At 38.6% G+C, this 20,858-nt stretch overlaps 1 protein-coding gene across 1 annotated transcript; it reads left to right on the top strand.

Moving 5' to 3' along the window:
- Positions 1-381: 381 nt before the first annotated feature.
- Positions 382-16,140, top strand: LOC119728890 (sodium-coupled monocarboxylate transporter 1-like). The gene is made up of 17 exons (XM_038201324.1): positions 382-748; positions 1,748-1,922; positions 4,855-5,055; positions 5,866-5,931; positions 6,071-6,122; positions 6,260-6,333; positions 7,025-7,176; positions 8,352-8,492; positions 9,655-9,784; positions 10,099-10,187; positions 10,854-10,966; positions 11,556-11,623; positions 12,326-12,412; positions 13,232-13,443; positions 13,851-13,951; positions 14,334-14,431; positions 14,622-16,140. The coding sequence occupies exons 2-17, from the start codon at positions 1,773-1,775 to the stop codon at positions 14,754-14,756; spliced, it is 1,869 nt and encodes a 622-aa protein (XP_038057252.1). The 5' UTR covers positions 382-748; positions 1,748-1,772; the 3' UTR covers positions 14,757-16,140.
- Positions 16,141-20,858: the final 4,718 nt, after the last annotated feature.

Raw genomic sequence — 20,858 nt, 5'->3', positions numbered from 1 at the left:
AAAGACAGACATTCTGTTCAAAGGTCAGTCCTGTAGATTGTTTTAGAATGAGGAAATGGGTACTTATATTTCACTTCTAAAAAGTCTCTGAATACATTTTTCGTCAAAGTGTGACGTGAAGTATTCCTGGAAATTTCGTCTATGCAAGTATCGATCACGCGCACCCCTCCCTCCTAAAAACAAATGGCAAGGTCACAGTCAATAAGACATGTATCACCTTTCATTCAGGGCGGAACTGCTATTTTAAAGATTCGACGAATTCCTCCAAAGTCCAATTCATGATGAAATATAAACATAAATAAATGGGGTATACTTTTGTTCACCTATTGTAACCCTATACAGTATGGTGTTTCTTATCGGCCGTAAAAGAACCTCGAGGGGCAAGGCTCTAAAACCGCAACGGGGATTTAAACGGCCAACTTGGAACACCATAGTTTACTGCAACACCGTTCCTATCTCACCGACCGGTACCGCACGTCACCGGGCAGCACGTCATCAAAGTTTAAAAGTGTGCTCGATCTTTGGGGAGTAGAAAGCAACAGTTATCCAAGGCCGACGTGTGTGTAACTTTCCTTTCAAATTCCGGGTGTACTTTTACAGTATAACTCACCCGCGGCACTTGTTGCGCAGGATGATTATTTAGCGGCTAGGCATTGAACATTTCCGCCACAGTTTTCTTTGACTCTGCCGCGAACACAGGTGCTTTGCACTTCACCCAGACGCTGTTGTTAGTGCTACTCTAAAAAAAGGTGAGTTTTTTTAGAGACGTTTTTGATTGTGTAGGGAAATGTATTTTGCCTTTCAATCCTTGCTTAATATGACTGGCTTACAAATATGTATCGAGAACAACTTTATAGTATTTCAGTGTTGCACCTGCTGTTTTTAATACAACAGGTGAACTTTTTTTCACAGGTTTTGTGCCGACTGCCGAATTATCCATATTTATGAAGTTTAAAATGTCTACTGTGCATGGTGAATCTAGTATCTTGGTCTAACGTTCCTTAATACTACACCTATATTATAATCTCATTCACATTTACTATAGAATTTTATGAAATATGGCAATAAGATATCACTCAATTCTATAATCTCAAAAGTTCGCGTGACTAAAACGTGAACGAAACTAGGTTATCAAATCGGATTATAGACTAACCTATTGTTAACTGCAAATATCTTTTCAAGCTGAACAAGCTACCTGTCTGTCTCAAATGGCCACATACCAAAACTCGTTGTTCGATGATTTAAAGGGCCCACGACATAAATTTGAGTTGGGAACACATTTTGTGCAACTCTCTACTCCTCTTAAATGTATGAAAACTATTTGACATCCCTTTTTGGTTTAATCTCATCAAAAAGTGCACCTCTTTAAACTTTGAAAAGTTTCCATGCTTTTCCAAAATATCAAAAATACAGCAAAATATTGAAATTTCTGGCAAACTTTGGTGTTGAAATAGCTGTAACATGGAGGTTTCTGCCTGAAATTACGTCGCAATTTTCTCATGAATATGCAAATTTGCAGTAGTATAAAAACCAAAAAGGCACCAACATGCCCTTAAAACTGGCAACATGAAAATTGAAATTTAGGTTAAATGGGATACAAAGGTGCATTTACAAGGACTGTAAAACAATTACAATACATGGGTCCTTTAAAATGTTTGTACATTCGAACATGGAGCTGGGTCCTTTAGCTCTATGATTCGAAGAAATTAGTCCTACATTGATTAATGTGTTCTTTTCACCTGTTCATAGGGAATAATAGAAAGTCTGAAATCATGGACGAGTCACCGCCGACATTTCACTGGGCCGACTACCTGATCTTCACGTGTATGCTGGCCACGTCGGCGGCCATCGGGGTCTTCTACGCGGTGAGGAGCCGGCGGGAGGGCTCGTCTAGTAGAGAATACATGCTGGCGGACCGAGAGGTGGGTTTGCCTTTATGGTATGGGTGTATGGTAGAGGATGCAAATTGGATCAGGCAGGTGCATGGGTATGTGTTGATTCAATGGGTGGTTCAAACAGTGCAAGTTGATGAAATTGAAACCCTCCTGCTGTCTAAACAGTCACAAACATTCACAAAATTCAATCCATTTCCCCTGCCACGCAGGCTAGTCACCAACAAATATAGTCAAATTCAGTCAACAGACAAAAACAGCCAAGATAGGCACATCTGGCTTATCAATCACCTACAGTCAACCATAGTTGCATTAAATTACATAAACAGTCACAGCCAGTCAATCCTGCCTTATGTAGGCAGGGAGCTCTAAACTGTTGGAAACAGTCACTTGATTGATTTTTTTTTAGCAAGGACAACTTGGCACAGAATGTATGTTTGCATAGGAGAGTTTAAGGTAAAGGGCGATAAGTCTCAACCTCTGCATTTTAGACTTGCTTAAGTCAATTTACTTAATGATTATTTTTCAGGGATGTATATTTCTTGTTTTTGCAACCGTTAGTGATAAAAGGCTGTCTAGAATTTGAGATATTTTATAATTACAATTATGGATTCATTCCTAGGGCCTAAGCCTGCATTAATTTGAAGACAAAATGTTAAGAAAGAGATATCTTGTTTCTTCTTACCCTTTTAAATAATTATGAGTCATGCGTGGTCTTACCGTTACACCATGTGGACAGCAGAGTGAGATGGGAACATAGTTTCCAATATTTTAAAGACGATTTCAAACACAACTTATTTCGTCATAATTGCTCTGTTGTGTTGCCAATCACATATAAATTGTACACACCGCAGCACATTTTTTCGTTTGCACCCATTACGGGCATTACATGTATTATGTACACAATGAATGACGGGTTCTGAGATATCATTCACATGGTGTTACCGCAAACTTGAACCTCCCATTCATTGATCACGACCACCATGCAACCCTTACGTCTCAATATACACACAGTCACAAACTGTGTATTTACACTAGACCACAATGTGCACAACATTTAAAGCTCCTAAAAACACAATTTGGAGGTTAAAATAACATGCATGACGTCCACGGAACGCGTAATTTTTATTCCTAGGAGGGTTAGGGGCAATGTCATGAATAATTCATGTTTATCCATGAGAACGGACAATGACATCAACAGCATTGTTGATAGTTACCCAACTAGTTACAATACATTAAAGCATTTTAAAGAACGGTTGTCGTCGAGCTACCACACAGTAGCCTAGTGGATAGCGAGATGAGCTAAGGATACAAAGATCCCTGGTTCGAATCCACGTCGTCGCTGCTCATTTTCATCAGCTATTTTTCTTCTCCAAATTTATCACTGAGATAATTTTAAATTAAGGGGAAAATAGAACGAGAGCCTAAGTCTTGCAATGATTCAAAGGAAAAACTGAATTATTCATGACATTGCCCCTAACCCTCCTAGGAAAAAAAAATTACGCCCACGGAACATTGTCTCTCAAAATGGCCGCCAGTCAGTTATGCTGTCTTGGCAGAGTGTAAGATGGCTGCCTAGTCCAGGTATGGACTTGTAGGGGTCTATGCATTTTTTCTTCACAATTGCTGATTGAGAACTCTTGGGGAAAAAGTTTCTGCTCCATTTATTTTGCATTGTCCCTGGCCCAGTACAAAAGGAACTTGGAATGATTTCATCCGGAAACGGGCATCAGCCCACTCACAGCCCACCTGCCCACCTCTGACCAGTCGGAAGGCTGGCGGCGTACTCAGTTTGTCCGCGTGATAACTTTGCAGTCATGTTATCACGCATGCGCACAATATGATTCTGTATACCGAACTTTCACTTTTCTCATGTAATTTATTCCCGAGTCAACCTCATCACGGAGATAATATGAGCATGCTTGGCTTGCAAACGGCACCTGTCGTGCCGCGGTTATAGGGACCTATACGTACAAACAATAGCTGACATTGTTGACTTGACTTTTTGGAGGAAATTCCTCTTCGGAAACGGTGGAATTGTTCGCTTTTTTTCTAAACACCTTGAAACAATGACTGATGCGATGCGGTTGGCAGGTAGATTTCACTTTGACAAGGATCTGTTATTTCAATTGACATCATTTTGTTTGTTTGTTTCAGATAATAGTTCATTTGTTTCCTTCTATATCTGGGACAGTACACAGGTTGCGGTGTAAGTTTTAGGATTACCAAAAAAATCCCATCTGTAAAATCCAGAAACTAGACCAGGAAAAGATTGATGAAAAGAGGCTCCATAAAGGATCTAAATCTCCCCCAGAAATTACCTATCTATAAACAAAACTCTTTCAATTAAAAAAAAACCACACCGCTGCCTTGTCTTGATTTAAAACAATGTACGTCAAGAATTCGATCATGACAATAAAAGTAGAAAATCCCTAGATCAGTCAAATTATTCTTCACATACTGTGAAAACTTCGACTGCAGCAAACTATTCAATTAAAAGTTACACGTGGGACTGAGAGCATGCGAAATTGTCACAGCTTTTTGACACAAGCTGGCGAAGAATCACACAATGACTATCGGTTTCAGATTATTATCCGTATTATTTCATTCTGGTCATGAAACTAAGGATTCCTCAAAAGCGCCCTAGGCATGTAGCTCACAAGCCCGAAGAAACCTGTAGTGAGGAGACCATGAGCAGAAATTACAGTTTTAGAGGTGGGAGGAAAACCCCAGAAGAATATTCTGAGGGAAACCCACGGAATCAGGTAGGGATTTGAACCCGGGTCACAGCGGTGAAAGACGAGGAAAGTACCGCTACGCCAACCTGACTCCCCTGATGATGATGACCAACTGCCATGAACAACAAAAATAATTTATTTTAACTTTTGTTTTCGAAGAGAACTGAGTCCCAGAATGACTCTATAGTCAATTATCTTCCTCCTCTTTCTATGTCTTGCTTCAGATGAGCTTCTTCCCCGTTGCCATGTCTCTTCTAGCCAGTCTCTTCACGGGCGTCTACATCCAGGGGAGTGTGGCTGAGACCTACTACCGAGGAGCCATCCTACTGCTTGGCTCCATCATCCCACTGGTTCTAGCTGGGGTTATCTCTGGCAGAGTCTTCATGCCCAAATTCTACGAGATGAGACTGACAAGTGTCTATCAGGTATAAAACATATATCCAAAATAGCCATTTTAACCATCTTCAGCTCTAGGAAGGAACTATCTTCTTCACAACTGTCCATATAAGCACGTGCTTTTTTGCCCCGCCATGTTTTTTTACTGAAGAATGCTTAGTTTCACATTTTATAAAATTTTGTAACCGTTTTGTTTATGTTTTTGCTCTTGTACAGTTATGAATGTATTGTAATTTCAGCCTTGTATTGTTCTACTTATACAGACAATAACCTAGACTTGAATGCTCCAAACTTTATTTTAATAAAGTTTGATAGTACAATATGATACAATACAATAAAGACATTGTGATAACCTGGTTTCAATAGCTCCTCACAAAAATAAAGGAATAATAAACGAACAATAGAAAAATTATATCTCAAACAAGTCTCTTAACAGGTTATACACAGCACCTTTTTGTTGTTTTTTGTCAATGCTGATCAGTTTTCTATTTTCAAAAGGCAGACTGATGAGAGAAATAAAGTATAAATCATAGTTCAAACATTGTGGAGGTTTGCTCAGCTGCAGATTTCCAGAAAGCTTAAAACAAGGAAGTCACCAGTCCCCTACCCTATGACCACACCCAAAGGAAATGGGGTACACCCCACCCCTAAATGGCTAATACATGTTATTATAAGAGTGCGAATCAACTGTTCTAATGTAAATGTATAACAGTCAATGAGTAAAACATGTGAGTGAAACTCCCTAAAAACTGATCAAAAAAAGGAGCCCAATCATAAAATTCTTCTATAATGGATTACCACAATTTCTTTCCTTTTTTTTCAACACAATTCTCTTACAGTATCTGGATTTGCGTTTCAATGTGGCTGTGAGAAACTGCTGTTTACTGTTTGGATATCTCTACATGGTAAGTGTATTAAAACATTTTGGAAATTTTAGTCAATGCCTGAACAAAAATCTGTAGAGTTGCACGCTCAGAAGATGAACAGTTTATTCACAAAGTTAATGAGGTGTGTTTTAAAATATTTATTTTCCCACTATTTCAGATCTTACACTCGGGTGTCGCTACATACGCTGCATGCGTTGTGCTGACTACAGGTAAGCGACTTGAGAAAATGTTAGATTGTAAAGGAAAAAAAAACCATCAAAACCAAAGCATTGTCTGTGCCTGTTAAAAATCACACCTCCCCAACGTATCAAACAATTCCTATCATTTTATGTTTTTTTCGTTTCAGTAACTAGTGGAAAGTTGAGCGTGGTTTTGAGCGCGGTAATTCTCTCTGCTGTTTGTACCTTCTACACCGTCATCGTAAGTTGGAAATTATTTTTAAAAAAATACTCAAATGAAAATTATATAAATAGTTGTTATTATTATTATTATTGTTCATGGTTTATTTTTTCATTACAAATTACACACGGCAGCCAGAAGGCTGAACTACGGTGATTTTATATAAAACAGAGACATAAAATCATCCTAGATATTAAAGTTAAAACAAAGTTAAGTCTTTAAAGCCAAAGGCATGTCGTGATTTTCAATCTTTGCAACATGGAATAAAAAATAATAAGTGAAACAAAAACACAACTTGAGATAAATCTTCTGCAGAATGTGAATTTGGAAGAAAGGTCATTGTGCAAGAGTTTGTGCGTGGTCATACAGGACGGAAACTGGGACGTAACTGTGACCAGGGTCCGGCAAGAGGAAATGATTAGCCTGGTCAAGAAATTCTTGCGGAGACGGAAGCATTCCGGCCACTATCTAAGGCCAATATGACCGCAAATGAACCAGATGACCACTGGAGTGAAATGACCTTTTTGACCACGACAAAAAGTTATGTCCGGCACTTTTTGAAAGATCCGTGTCTGCAGATTGTGTATCTGGAAAAACACAAGTACGAACACACAGAATTAACTGTGAAGACTTTTAATGTTGAAAACTGTGAAAGACGATGTTTACTGCTCACTTCTTATTTGTTGATGTTATTGTTGTTATTTACTTCCAGGGTGGAATCAAGGCTGTTTTATGGGCAGATTGCTTCCAGATGTTCCTGATCTTTGCATCCCTCTTAGCAGCAGTGCTCCAGGGAGCTGTCAAACTAGGGTACACCGAGATCTGGAGTTTGAATCTCGAGGGTGGTAGACTCAACCTTTTCGAGTGAGTTTAAATCGGGAATCAAGTCTTTTTTTATGCAAAGGTCGAAACGGCTGCCAGGATTTCATTGGTTTCCGAGTATCTCATCGGGGAGTGTGACCTATGGGTTTGTGACTCATGATCAGAAAGTCAGAGGTTCAAATTCATGCATCTGTTGGCCCCATGTTGTGCCCTAAGGCAAGCCACTTTACCCCTATTTGCCCCTCTCTTTCTCTCTTTCTCTCGCTCTCTCTACAGGAGTCCCATCGGGGAGTATGGTCTAGTGGGTAGGTGTTTAGACTCATTATCAGAGGGTTCAAATCCAGCTGTTGGCCCTGTAGTGTCCTTGGGCAAGCCACTTCACCCTTACTTGCCTCTCTCTCTATACAGAAGTATTAGCACATCATGGGAGTAAGGCATAGAGTTCGTGACTCACGATCAGAGGATCAGCGGTTTAAAAAGAAAATCCAGCTTTTGGAGTTATAAATTAGGTTGTGTCCTTGGGCAAGCCGCTTCACCCCTACTTGCCTCTCTCTCTCTACCCTGGAGCTAAGTTGAGGAGTAACCTGCGATGGCCTGACATCCCATCCGGGGGGGGGGGGGATAGAAATCTTCTCAGTCGTTTCATGCCAAGGAAACAGGACAAAATGCCGGCCTAAATGGGCCATTTTGGCTCATGACACACTTTTCTCCAACTCTCACTCCATAATTTGACCGATTGACCTGCATAGTGAACCTTGCGTGCAACAACACTGACGTTTGCAGTGCCGGAATTACACAAGGATGCTCTTGACTAACCCGGTTACAAGCAGCACAAACCGGAAGACCAGTGTCAAACCGGGTAAAAAAGGCCTCTGTGTAAGCCACAACGTCACAAGACTGCTGTTTTTCTTTATGTCACACTCGTAAAAAAAAACCCAAACAAACAAAGAAATACGGGCCATCGATTTACCCAATCACAAGATATTGTGGAATATTAAAGATCGATTTTTTTTTAATCTCAGAGTATTCGTGTATCAAGTTTTTGAAATGAAATTATGTCATATGTAAAATTAACATATCGCAACTTCTTTTTCTAGATGTTTGCAAGAACGTAATACAATACTTTATTTGTGTTGAATAACTATGCGAACAAAATCATTTGTTTTAATGTATTGAGGCCTATGTCATCTGTATAGTCGATTTCTTTTTCCTGCCAGATTCGATCCCGATCCAAGGATCTACGCCTCGTTCTGGACAGTGGTGATTGGAATCTTCTTTTCGTGGCTACCATCAATGATCGTTCTGCAGTATCAGGTGCAGCGATATCTCACCTGTAGATCGCAGAAAACGGCTCACATGTAAGTGGACAGATCTAGCAAACCCTGCCACTACAGAAATCCCGAAAGTCGGGGGGGGGGGGAGACCAGTCTTAAAACATAAATCATAATGGCTGTAATTCAATGTAATTCTGCTATTCGGACGATCATACCACCCCATAAAAATATTTCCAGGAAATAAAAGACCACTTTGGGAATTTGTGAGTTTGGAACTTTTGCTTGTCCCTGAGGAACATAGCAGTGAGCATTAAATGGGTTCAGTTACAGGTAACATCCTTGAAGTCTAGATTTTAGGCGGGAACTGAGTGACACCGGGCACTAGGGACCGGCGGAGTGTACGGCGGCTGTTTTCCCCCGTACGCTTGCCTGATCTTTTGTCCCAAAACGTTACCCGTATTGGCCATGCTTCTGTGACGTCATGTCAACGGGCAAAGGACAGGCCACCCAAACATTTAAGCATCATTTGCATGTTATGTTTCTCACATTAAACAGTTTGTGTCACTTCTTTTACACCGGTCACATTTCAAGAGATACACATGCAGTACAGAAGAGAACAGTTCGCTGACAAATTGCATCACGTGATCACAATATCCAATTTGCAAACAAAATGTTACATTGTCCATAAAAAGCCTCAATCAAGAGTGTACCTGACATAGACTAAACGTTTAGCGCGGCTTTGCACTGGTCATAGCAAAATGATAGTTCAAAGCTGTTTGCATTGTTAAAATTCGAAACAAACAAATTTATTTTGAAAGGTATTTCCCTGTTTGTAATTTGATAACTTCCGCTATGTGTTACGCAGTATGATGTTTACAAATAGCGATATACGCATGGTTTCATGCTGAACCAGGTGGTATCATCACGTACCAATCCCTCAAACTTAGCGGTACTTTCCAGGGATCGGCTCGGAAACTGTTTAAGCCGAGTATTTTCCGAGACTTAGAACATATCATTCACACCAGCATTTTCTAAGAAATTTCTTGAATGCTTTAATAATAGCAGAAACACAATGATACTCATTCTACTCACAACTTTACTCTGGCCATAACCTATATCTGCTCAGAGTTTAAATGCTGGGGGGAACTGATATACCTAACTTCCTTGGACATGTATTGATTAGTGCATTTGAAATGATTTTCAAAACGAAAATGTAAATAAAAGAATATTTTTAATTTTTGTTTAGTTCGTTCGGCGTATTTCTGGGCGGAAGTGTCGCGGTCACAATTCTGGCCGCTTTAGCAGGGATGGCGATGTACGCCCTCTACGTTGACTGTGATCCATACTCCGATGGAAAACTACCCCATAAGGATGGGGTTAGTATACTTACTTTAAAATATTTGTTTTTAATATCCAAAGACGACGAGTGATAACAATCGTCAGTTATAAATTTGGCTTTCTATTCTTCAAGAAGGGCACAATAATACAACTGTTAAAAAAAATACAATGTAGGCCTATGCCATAATCAATTTCTAATGAACTTACTCAAATTTGTTCACCATAGTTTGGGGCGGTACCCTTTGTTGAATGTTTACTTTGTATAAATCGGAAGGTTTTTTTTTTTGGGGGGGGGGATAAGATGAGCACTTGGCCCAGTTTAAGATGAACTTTGTTTTTTCTTGCTCCATAGCTTCTTCCGTATTACGTCTTAGATGCATTCAAGGATGCTCCGGGCATTCCTGGTCTCTTTGTCTCCGGCCTTTGCAGTGCTGCCCTCAGGTATAAGACCTTTCAGTCCTTCCTTTTTCTTTTCGAATTCGGTAAAAACAATTAGTATTGTAGTACAGTCTTTCACAAGTCCTTTCACAATTGACAGAATGAACAATGACAAAGGAACGCTTTTTTAACAGTTCATTTGAATAGTTATAGTGACTCGACTTTCGACTTGGGATGGACTTGGGACGGACTTGGGACGGACTTGGGACGGACTTGGGACGGACTTGGGACGGACTTGGGACGGACTTGGGACGGACTTGGGACGGACTTGGGACGGACTTGGGACGGACTTGGGACGGACTTGGGACGGACTTGGGACGGACTTGGGACGGACTTGGGACGGACTTGGGACGGACTTGGGACGGACTTGGGACGGACTTGGGACGGACTTGGGACGGACTTGGGACGGACTTGGGACGGACTTGGGACGGACTTGGGACGGACTTGGGACGGACTTGGGACGGACTTGGGACGGACTTGGGACGGACTTGGGACGGACTTGGGACGGACTTGGGACGGACTTGGGACGGACTTGCGGGGACTTGTGGGGAATATCGGCAATGACAAAGCGTCCAATTCTTACGGTTCAATTTGTCACTCTTATTCGTTTCGACTTTGGATATTATTTTTCAATTTTGTTTTGAATTGTTTAACTGGTTGCATTTGCAGCACCACGTCATCCATCTTGAATTCCATAGCAACAATAACAGGAGAGCACGTCATCACTAAAATCTGGACAGACTTGCCCGATCGAAGATACTTGTTTATCACCAAGATGCTTGGTAAGTTATCTGTGATGGAAGGACTGATTTTTGATTTCATTAAAGGCCTCAAAAAAGAAGAGAAATTAAGCTCGAGATCTAAGATACTTTTTGCTTGTTTGGGAGCCTTGATATTATTTCCTGGGAGTTTACCAGTTTGAGAGTTTTCATATAAACCACAATAGGGAAACTAGAAGTTGCATTAGGCCTACATTATTTCAAACAAATTTGAACAAAGAAATTGACTGGAGCGGGGTTTGAACTTGCGATCTCCGGTTTGAAGTTCCAGTGCTCTACCGACTGAGCTATCCAGACCTTTATTGAGAGTGTTAGAAATAGGCAGTCTTAATTAATTATATTATAAATTCTTGGAGTGCGGTTACATTTTTTGTTTTGTCTCCCTGACAGATTTACTTTATGAAAACCGAAATTAAAAAAAAACCCCAAGTATCAATGTAAATACATTGATACTTATTTAACTTACAAAAAACCCGAATTTAATACAAACAAATGAATTGGCTTGTATATTTCAGGTCAATCCAGTCAGTAGGCAGTTTGCAGCAGTTTTATTCATTATCAATGTATTCAAATAACTTTTCTTTCTGTCTAGCGCTTTTCTTTGGTACTCTCAATATCGGAACCGTTCTGGTGGTTTCGAAGCTGGGGGATATCCTGCCGGTGAGCATACAATTTTTTTCTCACAGTGAAATGAAATTTGGTTTTAAAATCTGATTATTTTTGTTCATCTGAAAAAGATGTATCTTTAAAAGCCAAAGAAGTTGTGATGTGTTACATTTCAGGGAGATTACACAGGGGAAAAAAGTGAAATAGTGCCAATTGAGACAATAATGCATTTCTAAAAAAACAAACAAGAAGACGGGATGTGTTACATTTCAGGGAGACTACACAGGGAAAAAAAGTGAAATAGTGCCAATTGAGACAATAATGCATTTCTTAAAAAAAACCCAAGAAGACGGGATGTGTTACATTTCAGGGAGACTACACAGGGAAAAAAAAGTGAAATAGTGCCAATTGAGACAATAATGCATTTCTTAAAAAAAAACCAAGGAGACGGGATGTGTTACATTTCAGGGACATTGCACAGGGGAAAAAAGGGGAAAAAGATACATAAAATATACCCAATGGAGAAAATAACTTGAATAGAAAGCACCAAGATAAGAAAACCGGTATGGTGCTGAGAACCGACACCAGTGGAGAGTAACGAATGCTGGGTTGCTCTTAAGAATTTAGGCTTAGGGAAATACTACTATCATAAATATTTCAGTGAATGTGCAAGTTGAAATCGTCTTTTCTTTCAAACGGATCATTGAAACACCTTAATATTTTGACACAATTTTATTTTTTCCTTTTTGTTCTCAGGCTTTGATTGGCCTTATTGGTATCACTAACGGTCCAGTTTGTGCGGTGTTCATTCTGGGGTTCTTCTTTCGAAGGGCGAACTCAAAGGTACTGTATGGTTTTCTTACACTTTTCTTTCTCTCTTACCCTAAATACTTCAATTTTTGCATTGAAACACTGAACCGAGGTTCGAATCCCACTCAGTTCATGGACAGGTGTATTGGGGTTTCAGTCCATTTTGTGGGTTGCTTTCATTATTGGGGTTTTCATCCACCCCGACATCTGAAACAAGTTACCATCCTCTTCTCTCTCTAGGTTTTCCTTGAGGTTTCGAGCTACAGTGCTTTGACACTTCTGAAGAATACTTAGTTTCATACAAACAGAAAGTAAAACTACTTATAGGACCTTGAAATGAGCACCTATAAGATAACGTCCCATGACCCGTGATGACACCATCATGACGTCACTTGTCTAGAACCACCTTTACTATGTGGTTTATGTCTATGTTAAGTTTCATTGGTATAAAAGGAACAAGTTTCATGTCCAAAGAGGCAGTCGGAAAAGACGTGTGCAAAGTCTTTGGGATTTGGGATAGAAGACCCAGAAGAAGAAGAAGTGAAAAGCAAATCAGAACAAAATCAATGGCTTTTCCGCAACTATGCGGAAAAGCCAAAAAAAAAAACATGTGCTTGGTTAAAATATTTGATGACGACATGAGTAACAAATACAAATTTCATTTCATTTGAGATTCAGAGTTCGTTGATCATGGGCTTTTTGATTGGTCCGATGTTCGATTTGAACATGGAACAGACAACCAAATACCACAAAAAAACATATAAGTTTAAGGAGAAGCCATTTAATTTGCAAGACAAAAGAAATGACTTTAATTTAATTAACTTTTAATCTGTTTTCCCTTCCAAACTATAGGGAACCATGGTTGGGTTCGTTGTAGGGATAATATTCGGAATCTGGATCTTCATTGGGTCTATCTTCTACCAACCACCCCTTCCAAGTTTGCCATTGTCAACGGACGGATGTCCCGACGACGACACCATGACAAATGCGTCCATGGCAGTCACCACAATGGCCATGACTTTTGTCAATATGACCACAGCGGCGGTGCCAGTGGAAAGTTCAGGGTATGAAAACAAAATACGGTATCATCAAAAACTACTCAGAATGCTTAAAGTCAGCTAGTTTGTCTGATGTATTTTTCTTTAGGACGGGGATTGAGGGGTGTGTTTCAGTTAAATAATATCGACTCCTCGTTAAAGATGAGCAAAGGCACGTTCCATTATTAGGATCAAAGGCAGCTATTCCGTCATAAGGTCATGCATGTAATTCGTAATTTAACGAAGTTGGATAGGAGAAGTGACGATTATGCTGAGCCCAGAATTAAGCAAAGACAAATGATTGAAAAGGTAAATTGGGAGACGACAATAAATCAACGGTAAATAAATATGTTCCTTTTTCAATGATACTTTATTTGATTTATTTTAACTCTTATATTCTTTTCATTCGTATTTTTTTAATTATGGAATTTCAGTGGGATCGTGGAACTCTACAAGGTGTCCCGGCTCTGGTACCCAACGATAACCATAGTGACTGTCACACTAGTCGGAATTGTCGCCAGTCTGTTATTTGACGGTATGCAAAATCTGTGTTATCACATAAATAAACTGGCATTTAATAAAACACTAAGTCCAGTGGCATGACGGGGGCACGGGGAGCCCCCCCTCCCCCAGCAGAGGTCCGTACCCCCGGGTGGGCCCCCAATTTATATCGGTTGCCTTCAGGGCCCCCCTTAAAAATCTGGTGCACCCCCAGGTGCCCCCTAAAGGTTTAACCCTACTTACGCCGCTGACTAAGTCACATTGGCCATTTGTCATATCATTTACCTAAAAAAAACACCCCAATCCCACTTTGGTTTTGATTCAAAATATTGCAGGTTTCTGGAGCAACGTACATATTCATATCAGTCTAAAATTGTTACAGTTATTAGTGCTGAACCTTTTGTTCCTCTCTGTAGCATATTTCGGCAAGCCCAAAGTTGACTCGTTCTTGCTATGGGACTGGAGAACATCTTTCTGCTGCTGCGTCACTAAGCAAGCAAAGATCGAGGATGAGGTAAATAACGCCCTCAACGACAATCATGTTATTATAATAATTTTAAAATCCTATTTAAAATTACATTAGTTGTATTTTAATTACATTTTGGAAGATTTTATTCTCATGAAATTGTGAGTATCCCTTACACAGTACATTTTATATAGAAACGATTATTTGTATTTTCTTTTTATTTGAATTTCTTTCACAGAAATCGCTCTTCGGCGTCACCAGTGACGTCATGTCAGACGTCACCGTGGAAACCGGCGATCCAGCAGGAATAGTCAACACTGTATGTGAGGGATGTGATGTGTGTAAATCGCCCTCAAGAACAACCCACTTGTAAAATGACGTCTAAATGACGTGTACATGACGTCATCCGTTCATTCTCAAACAGCGCCCTCAGCTGTTTGCTGATAGTTTTAATCGCATTCTGCTGTAATTAAGCTGAATGAAATTGAACTTGAAAAACAAATAACATTGTCTCTGCAAAACAGAAATGAAAACGATCGTTTCATACTGCTAATAATTAAGGATGCGACCCCCCCCCCCAAAAAAAGTATGATTACGGCTCGAAGGTTTTGTAAATTTAACAATCCTACTTTAGAACTGTTTAATAGTCTTTTTACATATTATACCACAGGGTTTACCTTTATGTTGTAGGGGCTTTACGTACACAGTTTTAATACGAGATAAGAAGGTGCTTTATAAAAAATAATTGATTTTATAAAATTTGAAGAGTATGAATATTGTTTGTAGCCTAAACGTTTAATACTGATTACTGCCGTGATTCTTTAGTTCCTACTTCATGTACTTTTTTAGATGGTAATGTGTCTTTCGAGTGTAACAATGCAAATAGTATGTAACATAATACAATGACTTCACTGTGTCATAAGCACATGTAGATAGGTGATTTTCTTTTTAAACTGAAGAAGTTTTAACCTGAAGTGTTTCATTTTAATTTGTCTTTCGTATGTACATTGTAAATACACGGGCTTTCACTTCTGTCAAAAGCTAAACAGAGCACGCCATATACACATATTAGGAAGTTATTTAATTATTGACTGTAGTTCGTGTTTCAGGGTACAAATTTTAACTTTTTTTAACAACGAAAAAGTTCGATTTTAAGTTTAAAGTATATGTTGTACCGGGAGTATTTTTGTACAAATAGTACAGAAGTTCTTTAATTGTTGACTGTAGTTTGTGTTTCATGGTACACAATTTTACTTTTTAACCAAAAAAGTGAAATTTCAAGTTTAAATTATATTTCGTTCCTGGATTATTTTTTTTTACAAATAGTATAGGGCCTAGTGTGAATTCCTGTAGTCCAATCTAGCCATACAATCCATATTATCGTATTTTTTGTGCGTTTGTTCCGCAATGTCCAAAACTACAGAACCGTTTGATTTGGTAAAAGAAATCTCTGATTGAAGTTGGTAGATGGCCCTTAACAATGTGATGTTAGTTTATCAGTTGCACAATCAAGAATTTCAGTTGTTAATAAAAAGAGGAAATAATTTTCTTTTAATAGTATAGATTATAACATAGTAAATATACTCCTACTTATCAAAGGCATAGTTATATAGACTTATGAAGGACAATACTTTCTCATAAAGATGCATCAATCTTCCCAGACCATTTTATCAAAAGCACAAGTTGACTTTCGGTTAAGTTGAAAAAGTTACCTTTTGCGTGACGCGATTAAAACAAACGGTACTTGTTTAAAGACATATTGTGCATTTCCAATACAATTATTTTACTTTAATCTTAACACAAAATTGTCAGGAAGATGGTTGAAAAATTACGTTTCTTGAAATGTTGACACCCACTGGTATCCAAGCTAAATATTTTATTTCTCGAATCAACACGGATAAACTTATTTCACTGAGCACAAACTTCTCTTCCGATTTTGGAAACTTCCCACTTTCCCTCTTCAGTCGTTATGTTCATATCATGCTTAGGGAATATCTGACAATGAATATATTCAAAACTACAAAAAAACTTCTTTAATAAATATACGTTTTAAGATAAAATATCAAAAGATAATCGTCGATAAAGAAATGATTATAAACGGCCTCCCATCTCCCCTCACAGCCGTCCTTTCCACACCATGATAAGAAACATTTGGTCTATCAGTCAAATCCAATGTTTGTTGCTATTTTCAATTTCAATAAAGTCGATATTTCAGATTTAAAACGGCACCTATCTCCAAAAGCCGTTTGATTTACAACGTTAAAGCATTTGAGATGGTCTTGCAATATAATAGCTACATTAATATTTCTTGAATACAAAACGGCCTCCCATCTCCCCATAAAGCCGTCCATTCCACACCATTTTCGACAAATGTGAGTTTTTGAAAAGGGGGGTGTAAAAAAAACTCTAGGCCTAACTAACTTTGACGCTTTTGGTATAGGCCTAACAGCTACACTATGCCTGGCTGTCAGTGTTAGCTCTTTAAATAAAAATCCTAATCTAAAATATATATCAACGGTTTTTCCATAACAAAAAAATCCCAAATAAGCTCACCTTTGTAACAAACGAGATAAGGATTTATACAAAGTGATTTCTTAATCCGCATCGTCCTTCACTTAGCGTTTATCAAGCGTGCCGCAAATATTTCTACTTTACTGTTTTTGTTTTGCACTAAAAACCAATATAGTCAATCATCTCTTACAAATCGAAGTTAAAAAAAATTTGAGAGATATATTTGAGAGATAAATAATGTTAGAAGTAACAATCACATCAGCCCGAGTTTAGATCATACATGAAGCTTGTCTGCTTTGGTTAAATCAAACGATTTGATTAATTACAGATTAATTGATTTCTGCTATGGTTTCTTAAACTTTTTACCATACTTCCAAAACATCGATCTTTTCATTTGTATTGATCACCAGCGGATAATCAATAACCCATTTCCTTTCATCGAAAGCCAATCATTAATACTTTAGCTTTACTGATAAATGATGCAACTGCATGTATTTGATAGTTTTCACATTCGAAGTATGATGACAATCTTCAATAAACCACGTCACTATTTCTATCACCAATCATCGGTACGTATTGACCGGACACACCTTCTGTTAATCGCAAATGCCCGCATAGTGATTATATGTAATAACTTGTCTTTCTACGCAACATCGCTCAGCTACAGGGAGGCAGGATGCCTGTGGTCATATTTCGTCAAAGTCGATCATTTAATTTTATAGTAGTATATTATTTTCAATCATGTGGGAGTAGGTCAAATCGTCAATGTGCGTCAATTTAGACTTTCAACCAATTACTGTGCAATTCTTGCACAAAAATACTCGCACAAATGTCAAAAACTCAACGTCACAAATGTGGGACATCATAACATTATTTCAAAAAAAAATTACAAAAGCAAACACGGCCTACCATCTCCCCTTATAGCCGTCATATCCACACCATGGTCAATAAAATCACTACAAATATACAACTCGCACTCGCTTGTTAATGAATCGTTCGGTATTCGTCACGCCATTAATATTTTTAAAACAATTTAAACTCCCTCGATAGTGAACCATTTGTAATCGCTCGATAGTGAACCATTCGGTAGTCGTCACGCAATTGATATTTTGCAAACAATTTAAACTCTCTCGTTCGTGAACCATTCGTATTCGCTAGTTAATGAACCATTCGGTATACGTCAGGCAATTGATATTTTCTAAATGATTTAATCTCCTTCGATGGTGAACCATTTTGTAAACAATTTAAACTCCCTCGATAGTGAACCATTCGTACTCACTCGTTAAAATAAATCAATTAAGAATGAACCATTTGGTATTCGTCACGCAATGGATATTTTTTAAACAATTTAAACCCAGTCATAACAATTTGCTCAATGCTCATCGTTAAATGGATTTAGAAACTGCGCCTGCTTTGTCGATTTTTTTAATAGTTTAAAATCCCTTGTTTCATTTCACTCTGTATTGAACCATACGGTTCCTTTAATATATACCAAAACCATCAATATTTCACTCTTTACGAATTATATACCCTTTATAACTCGATACCGAACCACTCGATACTTCTGCTCGATAATAAACCACTCGATATTCGTCACTTAATAGATAACTCGATCTAAACAATTGCCCTCGTAACAATGTTCTTGATAAGGGGGGCGGGCGGAAGGAATGCGCTACTAGCACTAAAATATTCATCTATTAATGTTGTGCATTAATATTGATACCTTAAAAACCAAAACCACCTATTTTTAGACAACTCTTGATGAAACACTCCTCAAAACGGACTAGGAATTAAGTTAGGATAGGATAATATATACGTTCAACAAAAATCCATAAATTTCGATGTACAAACAAAAACAGCTATGGGCCCTCCAAATCGGCAACTGACATGGAAAAAAAGCGTTACACTTACAGAAAAAACAACAACAATAGTGTCTGCATGCACAAATAAGTCACCTACTATACAATGACCCATGTGGCCGGGGGGGGGGGGGGGTGCATCCCCCTTTCAGCCGCTGACTAATGTTTTGATACTAGCAAAATTGGGCCAACAATAATAAATGGAATGCTGAAATTCTTACATTTATTTCCGAATTGCCTTAGAATGCACGAGAAAGCATCGTAGATTTCAAACTCCCCCCCCCCAGGCATACCCCGGACCCCCTACCAGGGTGTGCCTTCGACACGCCTTCACTCAACCCCTTCATATCAACTCCCCCCTCGTTTTCTGAAAGCTAGATCCGCCCCTGATACTACATTTGTAGAGCATTATGAAACATAAGCAGTGTTTCATTTTAATAGCAGTATTGAGATAAAGGTCTATAATTGCAATGGCTACAATGCAGATTAAGATCTTGTATGCCGATACATCCGGAGGAGTGAGGTTCATTTTCTTGAGAGTGAAGAAAGACTTGTAATCATCGCCTCGGTTTCAGTCCTTACTCGTTGGAAACCAGGAGCATTGCGATATAATTGTAATGGCCACAATGCAGGTTAACATCTTTTATGCCGATATACATCCAGGGTACCGACGTTCCTTTTCTTGGGAGTGAAGAAAGACTTCCAAGACCCCGGTTTACTTGTTGGAAATCGGGAGTTCACAAGACACGTGTTGTGATACAATTCAGTGTAATTAATATTCCGTGCATAAAATACAATGGTTTAAGTCAGTGACGATACATTTCGAGTGAAGAATCAAACTTAAAACTCCAATATATCAATTTATAATTCCATTGCTCCGTTTTCCGTCTCTTCTTGAATGTGATTATTTTCCACCAAACTGCGGTACTGAAGCATCTTCCATGTAGCATGAATAACATTTTGAAGATAAATTCCGTTGATGTGCTTCCATTACTTGAGGCTTCTTGTGTAAATCCGCTGTCTGTAGTTTTACGGTCCGTAGTCGAAGGAAAACTATCGTGAACTTTTCCCCCGCCAAAATACGGTTCTAAGTGTCTTCCTTGTAGCATGAATTGAGCGAATGATTTGCAGGTACGTTCTGTTGATATTTTCCTATTATTTAAGCATCCCCGTGGAAATCCGCTAATTGTCGTCATACAGTTCGTAGAAAAACAGTGCCTTGGTGATGGAAACGTGTGATCTTTGAGTTCCTTGAGATTATTCTTGATGTCATCCCATATATAGCACAGTTTATTGATGGAAGCACACATCTATCGAGAAAATCATCTTAAAAGTCTTGAAGAATGTTCTTGAATCCATGAAGAAATCGATAGTTCAGGATGATATAAAAAAAAAAACTTCGAGCGTAAGCAGATATCTGAAGGAGAAACTGTCTTGAAGGAAAATAGTCTTGCTGGCGATGCCTGGGACGAAGCTGTCCAGACGAATAATTCTACACCATGCAACAATGACGATAGAAATTCAAGTTCCAAACCGATCCCTCTTACGCCCATTCGAAAAAGATTATATATATACTGTATCACTGAAGTTTAGTTTAATTAATTTCTTGGCTGAAGCTTGCTATTAACTTATAAAATATGAAAAATTGTGATCTCTGAGATCTGGAAATCATTCTTGATGGCTTCCCAAAAGCACAGTTTATGGATAGAAGCACGAATCTGTCGAAAAAATCATCTCAAAAGACGAAGAATTTTCTTGAATCCGTGGAGTAATCAATTGTTCAAGTCGTTTGCTGAAAGCTCTGTGCGTTAGCAGGTACCTGAAGGAGAAACTGTCTCGTTGTGGATGCCTGGTATAAGAAGCTGTCAAGACGAAGAATTCTACACCATGATGACAACTGAAATGAAACCCATCCGACATATGCCCCATCAAAAAAAAACCCCACTGAAGTTTAACTTCTTTTAAAAACATATTCTGATAATTACTTTCAGCATTTATTAACTTTGAATCGTAAAGATGCATTTGTAATATGGCCCTACTTAAGATGATCTGTTTTAATATTCATTTATTAAAAGATTGTTTAATTTTATATTATTTGAAGCTAC

This window comes from Patiria miniata, unplaced genomic scaffold (assembly GCF_015706575.1).
Source record: "Patiria miniata isolate m_02_andy unplaced genomic scaffold, ASM1570657v1 HiC_scaffold_20, whole genome shotgun sequence".
Lineage (NCBI taxonomy): Eukaryota > Metazoa > Echinodermata > Asteroidea > Valvatida > Asterinidae > Patiria > Patiria miniata.
The sequence above is the reverse complement of the archived record's forward strand: the minus strand, read 5'-3'. Positions and strand labels throughout refer to the sequence as shown.